Source organism: Conger conger, chromosome 13, assembly GCF_963514075.1.
Source record: "Conger conger chromosome 13, fConCon1.1, whole genome shotgun sequence".
In the NCBI taxonomy this organism is placed as follows: domain Eukaryota; kingdom Metazoa; phylum Chordata; class Actinopteri; order Anguilliformes; family Congridae; genus Conger; species Conger conger.
The window spans coordinates 3,002,351-3,013,463 of NC_083772.1; the positions used below are offsets into that span (position 1 = coordinate 3,002,351).

Sequence of the window (11,113 nt, forward strand, 5' to 3'; positions counted from 1 at the left end):
TCTGTAAATATCATACAAACTACGGAGGGCATGAACATTGACTGTGAAAGAGTACTTGACTTCCCCTTGCAGGAATGATCTCCCATGATTTTTCTTTGTTCCACGATCTCTGCCAGCTGGGTGCCCAGTGCAGTAAGACACCATTTTCTCCCTCAACTGCCCGTGGGCATTGTTTGCACTTCAGGAAGTATAACGCCGAAGGTAATTGAATTTGGTAAATTGTCCTTCCGAAAGTAAAGCACCACATATTTTCCCCGCAAAGAGTCGTTTAAGCAAGTGGCCACGGTGCTGTGAGAAACTGAAAGAAAGCAAAGCTTGGTTGGCAGATGTGTCCTAACTTCCAGCATTAGTCAGATAAAAGGAGTGAAGATGAAGTCTCAGACCCTGGAGCCATTTCTAAATGCCAAGAAAACGGAGGTGTGGAAGGAAAGGCGCAGCAACGAATACAAACAAGGAAAAACATTGGTTTTTCTTTTTTTTTCTCCCTGTGTTTTCTTCTTCAATGAGAACTTTTTTCAATCCAGATCTTTTTCCAATCCAGATCTTTTTCAGGAACACATTTGTTTAGCTTTTTGTGGTATCAGAATTTTTGCCCCACCATATTTGGCTATATCTCAGGGCTCTTGAGGCACCTGTCATCTGCCCTACGAGCGAAGGCCGTAATGATGGGGTTTACTCAAGCTGGCTGGAACCCCGGGCCCTGTTTGTGGGGCTTGTTCCAAAACGGGAAACCTGTTCTTCTGTGTGTAAACCGATATTGGTTGTGTGTATGATTATTATTATTATTATTATATATTTTTTTTATATAAATGTCTTGGCTGGGAGTCTGACCTGTGTCTTAATATTAGTCCACCAGCCAAGCTTTATTCTTGGGAGCTGCTGGTTGGATCATTGAAGGCCACTTTGATAGTAGTGTGTAATAGATTGGTGACCAAAACAAAATGTTGCCACTATAATTCCTGATGTTGGTTTTTATGCATCCGTATAGTTCAGGAGCAAAGCTTGTGATGTTTATGCAGGATATGGATATCTGAAGTCCCATGGGCCCAGTTTCCAGCAAGTTTTAGTGATTTATTTTCTGGCCATCATATCTGAACATTGTGAAACAACTCATCATAAATTACGTTGCGCATACTCTTGCGGTGAGTGGCTGTATCAGCGGTTTGCGTGTGTGTTTATGGAGGAGTGGTGGGGTTGTGTTAAACCTGAGTCAGGGTTTGAGGGCTGCCGGTTGGGTGTGAAAGAAGAGGAATGTGAGCAGCAAGTGTGAGAGTACAAGAGCACGGGGGAGGTTACCTGCAATCGGTACAAAATGTTTCCTCACAAAGATTTGACAAAGGCCACTATTCACGAACCGGCCTGGCCAACTAGCCGAGCAGTGTTGGGGGAGGGAGACTTTGGACCTGCCACTTCATTATCAAAGATCTTGATTTAAATATTCAATTTGCCCCATTCTACCTTTGGTCAGGTAAATATTCCTGTATGAGCAAAGTTGTTCCCCTTGGAAATACGGTCAAAAAGCATTAATGATATTTTTATTTATTTCTGAAGTTTGAATCTTTACATTTGTATAAATCAGTGCTGGGTTTGCTGGTGGGTGGCACATTAATGAAGTTTCCTATCAAAATTATGACTACATTACCATGACGATCATGTTTCCACAGAAACCATGACTGATCTGATTCCAACCACACAAAGCCAGAGCCTGGAGATGTCATCAGGGGGTGGGACCTATGAGTCCACCACAAAGGACCCCTCCCATGACCTCACTGAGAATGCCTTTACCCTGGACTATGAAGACACCACCCACTCCAAGCCTATTAATGGGAACGATGGTTAGCTAATGCTTTTAAAACATAATTCCATTCACTCATATTTGTGCACCTAATCGTATCAAACCTTCTCTGCCTTCTGGGATTCCAACCCAGTCATTGTGTCAGATGATGTTGTGAGAACATGTCTGCTTGTGAAAAGATTCTACATGGCGGCCTCTAGCGTAGTGGTTAAAGTAAACAACTGGGACAGGCAAGATCCGCACAACCGTTGGGCCCTTGAGCAAGGCCCTTAACCCTGCATTGCTGCAGGGGAGGATTGTCTCCTGCTTAGTCTAATTAACTGCTTAGTCTAATCAACTGTGCATCACTCTGGATAAGAGTGTCTGCCAAATGCCAGTAATGTAATGTAATGTAAAAGACTCTTCCTTTGTGGCCCTGTGCAGGTGTGCTGGGCCCCGGGGCCATTGCTGCCATTGTGATCGCCGTGGTGCTGGGGGCCTCTGTGCTCATAGCACTCATCGTCCTCACGCTCAAGAGGTTCACCACTGCATAGAGCCGCCCCTCAGGCCCTCTCTCGCACAGCTCATACGCCAGGGCCTCGTCAGCTGACTCCTCCTGTCCAATCCGAGGTCTGATGTGCAGCAAGCTCTCCAGGACACTGGCCAATGAGAGTGCTGCATATGTCATAGCCTGACTGGGAGCCAGGGCTGGAGCATCGTCATGACTGTGCCTGCGTAGAACCTGGTGGTACATTTGTCTTTCTGTAGAACCTGGAGAGCAATAACTTGCGTGTGGATTCCAGAAGCGAGTACCCATTTTAAATCCCTCCACTGAGATTGAAATTCCTTTTAAACACGTCACTTCTGTAGTTTCATGCCAGTGCTCGAATGATAGTGTAATCCAAGGGAGTGTGGAGTAAAATGAAATTTCTAACAATATGTGGTTACTAATTCATTTTTTTTTTAAACATTCTTCCTAATTATGGTAGTATACTATTTTAATCCCCTTTACTGTTTTCTTTAATGGTACAACTATACTCCTGTTAATGGGGATCGTGGTGAATACTCAGCTACTGAGCACTGGAGAATGTGTTTCCAGATGTGTGAAAATTATGTGGTTCTCAAAAATGCAGAGAATGGTGCGAAGATGAGGAAAGTCTGAAGTGATCGTGGGAGAGTTTGGGAGCTGGCTTGCTGCTGTAACTGTGCAAGGATGCAGTTAAAATGGAGTCAGATAGAGCGGTGTCTGGCTCAGAGGAGGGTGATGCATTGGAACGTCAGAACGGAAATGTATAACGCCTCTTCATTCACAGTGCGGCCAGAGAGTTTCATCGTTGTTACTGTAAAAACTACCTTTTTACTGAACACTAGGTCATTCTTTCATCTGTCCCGTATTGTAATTTTCGATGGAAAAATGCTGGCATTGAATTGATTTTCTGATGGTTTTGATTCATTCATTTTTCCGTGTGAATATTTAATTGATCAGTGAGTTTCGTTAGATGTGCTGTTTCTGTTAATATACTGTGTACTTTAAAAATGGAGAATTGGTCTATGCAACGCATGGCATTTGTGGGCATTTCTGGCCACATCAATCAAAATTCTGTCCATCAGTCTGCCACTTACTGCACTTTTACCCAGGAATAAAACAAACAAAACAAAACATTTAAAGCCAAAAAGAAATCGACTGACCTGGTGCTTAGATCGTTCTAGTTCGCTGTGATCTCCCACCTTCTCCAGGCTGATTGGCTGTTGTTTTTTTTTTTTGTATGTACATTTTTGCTTCCTGTCTGATGTGCCTTCCAAAGTTGACGTAAGAGTTCTTCTTAGTTTAATATACGTAGATCGGCAAAGGAGGAACCCAAGGAAGATTTGCACATTCCAAAAAGTATCTGACAGCCACAGACTTCAGATATCTGAAGTTAGCAATGTATAAACCTCGAGACAAAATTTACATTTAGCATGACATTCTTAAAGACCGCCAAAAAATCATGTTTACCATCATCAAGTGCTGAGAAGATGAGGATAGTTGCATTCAACAACCAAGTTTGAAGAATTCCATACATTGGCGGACATCCTGTACGTATGCTGTGGCATAGTCGAGCAATGTTTGGAATTCCAAGACACAATGTGTCATCAATTCATGCTCGGTGGATTAAAATAGAAAATACTCTCAGGTATTTTTGCACAGTACAAATGTTTGAATGGGTACATATTTCGTAAATGAGAAGGTTGTGACTTGGAGATAACATCAGTGTCATGCTTCTCAGACCACTGGCAGATGACCCATGCTCTATGGATGGAGACCCAGTCCTCTTGAATGTGACCGCTCTCTGCATGAAGGATGTTTTAACGAGAAGATGATCCATCAGCACCATTATCCTTGCCTTCTGAGAATGTACCAAACCATGCCCGGAAAACAGACCCATACCAATAGATTCACTAGCACTTCTCAGCTGCAACACTGTTGTTTCCATTTTTTGTTTGCTACCTGCACGAAGTAGACAAAATCCAAATATACTTTGTTCATAGTTGAGGCCTTCACATTGTCATACCATAAGCGATATTGGGTTTCAGTGTCCCGGTGAAAGCTGGGGATAATTATGAAGTAGATGCCAAAAGTCAGATTGACTATAATGAGAAAGGCCGTGGGTTTGTACTTCCATGACGATACGTCAATGATGTTGAAAAGAGACATAGAAGCTCATTGTACACTACTAGAGAAAAAAAAGAGGACCGCTGAGTTATGTGCCTTATGAGAAACTGTTTGTGTGATTGCTGCATTATTCATGTTTCTCCCTCTGGCCAATTGTGGCTGTTTGCTCTGTCCTGACTCCGATTGTTCGACATAATGCTGTTGAGCTAGCTACATCTCGCTCCGAGGCCAATTCTTCTACATAGACCCCCACAAACCCCCAAAAAAGTCCAAATATCTATCTGATTATATTTAAGGAATACAACTTCTCTGTGTTTCAAATTAGTTTTTTTTTTATTAACAATAAATTACTTCTTACAATGACATAACGATTTTTGTAATTATTTTCCAGGCATTGGCATTGTGTATATACCATACTGTATATATATATACATTCTCACATGTGCTTACATTCACATACTACATGCAGAATACAGCAACAATTATGGTACATTGTATCCTGATGTTCCAAAAGGCGTCATCAGACTAGTGCAGGATTATCATAGCCAGTTGTGTAAAATTTATCCTAGTGCTGTCAGGGGATCTTGCATCTGGATGCATGGTTCATTGTGTGTGCAAATCTCTTGGGCTCTTCTGTATTCTTCTACTCTGCATTATTTCATGAATTCCTTTCATTTTTCTTTTATGGATACAATGAAAAAAAAATCACTCCATTGAATAATAGATGTTTGTTTGTGAAATACATTTGGTGTAATTTTCTAAATTTACTTGACACGTTTAAGCTTGTATAGTAATTAAAGAATTCTGCAGTGCAGTTTGACATATCTGTACAAATGGCTGAGATGTTCATAACTCTTCTTCCTCAAAACATGTTCTCTTGCTCTTTCCGTCTCACCTTTGATTGGTGCATACCTATCTTCTCATTCAGTCTTTGCATGAAGTCATTATAAAACCTAGTAAACCGTCAGTGCTAAAGATCAAAGTTCGTTGTGGGGGCAATGCATTCTCGGCTTTGGAGTTGGAGCAGGATGGCTTCTCATTCAATAACTCCAATCCAATAACAACCATGTAACCAAACTTTGGCGTTCCAACTTGAAAGGAAGTCATTTGACATTGGTACATCTGGAGAAACTAGTAGAGTGGAATATTAGCATTGTTCCTCCTTCCAGTAGAAGGTCACATCCTTCTCTACCGTCCTTGCGTTGGCCTTCGTGATCACTCCCCAGGGGAAGTTGAGACTGGCGGGTGATTTCAGCTCCAGGCTCTAGTCCTCGTGAAACTGGCTCGTCCGGGACCGGGTGGCGACTCTGGCAGTGTTTCTGGCCCGGGACCCTGCCGCGATGGCCCCCGGTCCTCCTCCCTGGACCTGGTGGATCCGCTGGCACTCTCGGAGGTTCTGGGCCCGGAGCTCCTCGTTCTTGATCTCCTCCACCACCCTGCAGGGGAACCAGCCCTTTTCCTCGTCATGAAGCCGCTCCCCCATCATCCAGCCTGCGAGGGGGGGGCGGTTACAGGAGGTTCAGAAGAGAATAATCTAACATCACGACTAGCATACATACACCGGCATGCGATTCGCCTCACCAAGCTATGTAACAAGTCGTGTGATTTTCTGGCAAAGCTACAGGTGGCGGCCTATAGCGTAGTGGTTAAGGTACATGACGGGGCCCCGCAAGGTCGGTGGTTTGATCCCCGAATAAGATCCGCACCGCCTTTGGGCCCCTTGAGCAAGGCCCTTAACCCTGCATTGCTCCAGGGGAGGATTGTCTCCTGCTTAGTCTAATCAACTGTACGTCGCTCTGGATAAGTGCGTTTGCCAAATGCCATTAATGTTAGTGAAAGTGAACGTTTTTGTGAATTGTGGTCTTTTAAGAACTGTGATTAGTGGCTCACCGTCGTCCGTCTTCTCCAACACGTTGAGGATGTCCGCCATCTCGATGGAGAGCTCATCGTGTTCCTGAGAGGAGTACGACTGCACACACTGCACCTGGGGGCAGTCTGACACACATTCAGACGCATTACTGATCAGTTATCTACAGAGCTGACCCAACTCATTTCAAACCATACAGTAAATGGTGTAAAAGCTAATTTCATATAATCCAAGGCACAGAAACCAGTCTTTTTAATCTCTGAGCTCTCTAGGTTTTACAGTGGAAGTTAAAGCGAAATTGAATATATGTGAGTTTTCGGTCGGGGGTAATGTTATTGAAATTGCGGGAAGGTACAAGCGCCAGTACTTGTGCACCAATGAAGCGGTTTCACAGCTGGCTGTAGATTAATTGGTGGGGCGCACACAGAGGGCGGTGTTGTTTTTGGAGAGGCCTGCCGAGCTCTCTGACTACTCCCCGGCGCACAGCGGTCGGCAGCCCTGGGGACAGGGCGCGCGGCGGGATGCTGTGTGAAAGCCGTGCCTAATTCCCTCAAACGGTGCCTCCTATCCAGAGCAGAGGTGCACCGCCCCTAATCCGCTCAGGAATGCAGCCACTGCTGCAGCAAGGAGCGTGACGGCCGGCGGACGGCTATCCTGTAAGGATGCTTTCACACTTCGCACGGTGCGTTTTTTCCGGGTGTGCTTGTGCTGATAACCCATTAGCTAATTTCCTTGGTTTAGCGGGCACCCCTTACACTGGATACAGCTTTACACCTTGAGCTGACATCATTCAAGCAAGTATAGTCCAGGGGACTGGCGAGGAATAGCTATTGATTATGTTGATTATATATCAGGCTCTGTGAAAATGCACTTTTGAGCCCGGGAGAGGGGGCTTTGCCTCACCTGGCTGGGGGGCGCTGTTGAAACGTGCGCGGCGGTTTGGCGTGAGGGCACAGATCCAGCGCAGCTTGTCACTCCTGCAGGAATCAGGATCTCATTTTAACTTCAAACACCACACAACAACCAGCTTTAAACACACCACAGACACCACACAACAACCAGCGTTAAACACACCACAAACACCACACAACAACCAGCTTTAAATACAGCACAGACACCACACAACAACCAGCGTTAAACACACCACAAACACCACACAACAACCAGCTTTAAACACACCACAGACACCACACAACAACCAGCTTTAAACACACCACAAACACCACACAACAACCAGCTTTAAACACACCACAGACACCACACAACAACCAGCTTTAAACACACCACAGACACCACACAACAACCAGCTTTAAACACACCACAGACACCACACAACAACCAGCTTTAAACACACCACAGACACCACACAACAACCAGCTTTAAACACACCACAGACAGCAGGTAACGACCAGTTTCAATCAAATCACAGACATCAGCCAACAGCCAGCATCAGTCACACCACAGACACCAGGCAACAACCAGCGTTAAACACACCACAAATACCACACAACAATCAGCTTTAAACACACCACTGACACCACACAACAACCAGCTTTAAACACACCACAAACACCACACAACAACCAGCTTTAAACACACCACAAACACCACACAACAACCAGCTTTAAACACACCACAGACAGCAGGTAACGACCAGTTTCAATCAAATCACAGACATGAGCCAACAGCCAGCATCAGTCACACCACAGACACCAGGCAACAACCAGCTTGACTCATACCACAGACTTCAGCCAACAACCAGCTTGATTCACACTACAGACACCAGGCAACAATCCACTTCACTCACACCACTCACATTAGCCATCAACCAGCTTGAATCACAACAGCACATAGCCAGCATACAGTAACGTTTCTAAGAAGGCTGGTAGATTTCAACTATTTCTACTACTCAACAGCAGGGATAGACAATAGACAATTAAAATTCTACTTTGAAGAAATTCACAAACTGGAATTACAATGTTGTGACACCATCCTTCCGTGGTGTAAGAACCAGCTATGACCGCTTGAAATTACCAGCTACCAGTAGTTTCAAAGCATAGCTTGAGTTTTTAGTTTTTCAGCAGAGTTGTAACACTTTCTTTCTAACCCTAAATATTCATGGACAGACAATTCTTCAGTTATATTCAGTGTATTTTTACCAAAAGGTTCTCATGTTTCTGATAACTGGAGAGACTGTTCCAGCATTCAGCCAAGCTCAGCTGAAGATTCATAACAATTCTTCAACAGCATGATGAAGCAAATGTGTATGAGTTGAGTTATAGTTAATGAAATGAAAATGTTAATGAAAACTACAGCCACTGGATACCTTCCCCTTTCGATGACCTATTCATTTTTACTTGCCAAGTATTTTCTAGTTTTCAAGACCTACAACCAAGAGAAAATGATTGTGTATCACGTGACTGTGTTTCGCACACATAAAGAGACGTTATTGGTAGCCAGCCAGGGCCACAGTTCCTCTGCACTCATGCACTCACATGCTGGAGGTCTTCAACATGTAGGTCACAGGCCGATCGTCCTGGTTCTCCAGAATCTTCAGGCTGAAGACGTTGGCCAGCGACTTGCCCTGGTCATCCAGGTCCTCTGTCCGGAGCATCGCCCGGGGGCAGGAGTCCAACACCTGGAACTTCTCCCCACTTAGACACACATGGAAAAACACAACAAACACACCGGGCCAGTCAGCACTTAGACACACATGGAAAAACACAACAAACACACCAGGTCAGTCAGCACTTAGACACACATGGAAAAACACAACAAACACACCGGGCCAGTCAGCACTTAGACACACATGGAAACATAACAAACATGCCGGTCAGAGGGCCCCTTGTGTCTGTGCTGAAGGTAAGAGAATCTCAGCCAGAGGATGATTAAGTGTGGGTGTAGTCTCTGAAGTGATGCGTTGTTTGTTTGTCTGATGCAGGCGATTAACAATGACTGCGCTCTGTGACGCCAACACTGAGCAGGGCAGGATGTGACTGGAGAGGCCCTAGCAGGGCAGGATGTGACTGGAGAGGCCCTAGCAGGGCAGGATGTGACTGGAGAGGCCCTAGCAGGGCAGGGTGTGACTGGAGAGGCCCTAGCAGGGCAGGATGTGACTGGAGAGGCCCTAGCAGGGCAGGATGTGACTGGAGAGGCCCTAGCAGGGCAGGATGTGACTGGAGAGGCCCTAGCAGGGCAGGATGTGACTGGAGAGGCCCTAGCAGGGCAGGATGTGACTGGAGAGGCCCTAGCAGGGCAGAATGTGACTGGAGAGGGCATAGCAGGGCAGGATGTGACTGGAGAGGCCCTAGCAGGGCAGGATGTGACTGGAGAGGGCATAGCAGGGCAGGATGTGACTGGAGAGGCCATAGCAGGGCAGGATGTGACTGGAGAGGCCATAGCAGGACAGGATGTGACTGGAGAGGGCATAGCAGGGCAGGATGTGACTGGAGAGGCCATAGCAGGGCAGGACGTGACTGGAGAGGCCCTAGCAGGGCAGGATGTGACTGGAGAGGGCATAGCAGGGCAGGATGTGACTGGAGAGGCCATAGCAGGGCAGGATGTGACTGGAGAGGGCATAGCAGGGCAGGATGTGACTGGAGAGGGCATAGCAGGGCAGGATGTGACTGGAGAGGCCCTAGCAGGGCAGGATGTGACTGGAGAGGGCATAGCAGGGCAGGATGTGACTGGAGAGGCCATAGCAGGGCAGGATGTGACTGGAGAGGGCATAGCAGGGCAGGATGTGACTGGAGAGGCGATAGCACGGACCTCTTCTTGGTGACCAGCAGCAGGTTGTTGAACAGGAAGAGGTAGACGGGCTGGTAGAGCTTGTGGGTCCGCATGGTTCTGGTGCTCTTGGGCCCGGACATGTTCTGCAGCTCACCCTTCTTCAGCAGCCAGCGGGAGTGGGAGATGACCGGCACTGACTGCAGGGGGCAGCAGACCGCACGGTTAGGGTTAGAGGCACTGACTGCATGGTTAGGGTTAGAGGCACTGACCGCACGGTTAGGGTTAGAGGCACTGACCGCACGGTTAGGGTTAGAGGCACTGACCGCACGGTTAGGGTTAGAGGCACTGACCGCACGATTAGGGTTAGAGGCACTGACCGCACGGTTAGGGTTAGAGACATTGACCACACGGTTAGGGTTAGAGGCACTGACCGCACGGTTAGGGTTAGAGGCACTGACCACATGGTTAGGGTTAGATGCACTTAGAGGCACTGACCGCAAGGTTAGGGTTAGAGACACTGACTGCACGGTTAGGGTTAGAGACACTGACCGCACGGTTAGGGTTAGAGACACTGACCGCACGGTTAGGGTTAGAGGCACTGACTGCATGGTCAGGGTTAGAGGCACTGACCGCACGGTTAGGGTTAGAGGCACTGACCACATGGTTAGGGTTAGATGCACTTAGAGGCACTGACCGCACGGTTAGGGTTAGAGGCACTGACCGCACGGTTAGGGTTAGAGGCACTGACCACATGGTTAGGGTTAGATGCACTTAGAGGCACTGACCGCACGGTTAGGGTTAGAGGCACTGACTGCATGGTCAGGGTTAGAGGCACTGACCGCACGGTTAGGGTTAGAGGCACTGACCGCACGGTTAGGGTTAGAGGCACTGACTGCACGGTTAGGGTTAGAGGCACTTAGAGGCACTGACCGCACGGTTAGGGTTAGAGGCACTGACCACATGGTTAGGGTTAGATGCACTTAGAGGCACTGACCGCACGGTTAGGGTTAGAGGCACTGACCACATGGTTAGGGTTAGAGGCACTGACTGCATGGTCAGGGTTAGAGGCACTGACCGCACGGTTAGGGTT

General features: G+C 46.8%; 2 protein-coding genes across 2 annotated transcripts in view; one reads left to right on the forward strand and one right to left on the reverse strand.

The window, feature by feature from the left end:
• The first annotated feature begins 1,669 nt into the window (after positions 1-1,669).
• On the forward strand, positions 1,670-3,374 carry LOC133108208 (protein SNORC-like). Its single transcript, XM_061217664.1, has 2 exons — positions 1,670-1,835; positions 2,219-3,374. The coding sequence occupies exons 1-2, from the start codon at positions 1,670-1,672 to the stop codon at positions 2,326-2,328; spliced, it is 276 nt and encodes a 91-aa protein (XP_061073648.1). The 3' UTR covers positions 2,329-3,374.
• Positions 3,375-4,741: 1,367 nt separating this feature from the next.
• Positions 4,742-11,113, reverse strand: part of ngef (neuronal guanine nucleotide exchange factor) — a 21,196-nt gene continuing 14,824 nt past the window's right edge. The window contains exons 11-15 of the mRNA XM_061218062.1: positions 10,063-10,220; positions 8,790-8,948; positions 7,198-7,271; positions 6,318-6,422; positions 4,742-5,918 (exon numbers count right to left, since the gene is read on the reverse strand). Of these exons, the coding sequence (XP_061074046.1) occupies positions 5,692-5,918; positions 6,318-6,422; positions 7,198-7,271; positions 8,790-8,948; positions 10,063-10,220 (723 nt within the window). The 3' untranslated portion in view covers positions 4,742-5,691. The remainder of the gene's footprint in view (positions 5,919-6,317; positions 6,423-7,197; positions 7,272-8,789; positions 8,949-10,062; positions 10,221-11,113) is intronic.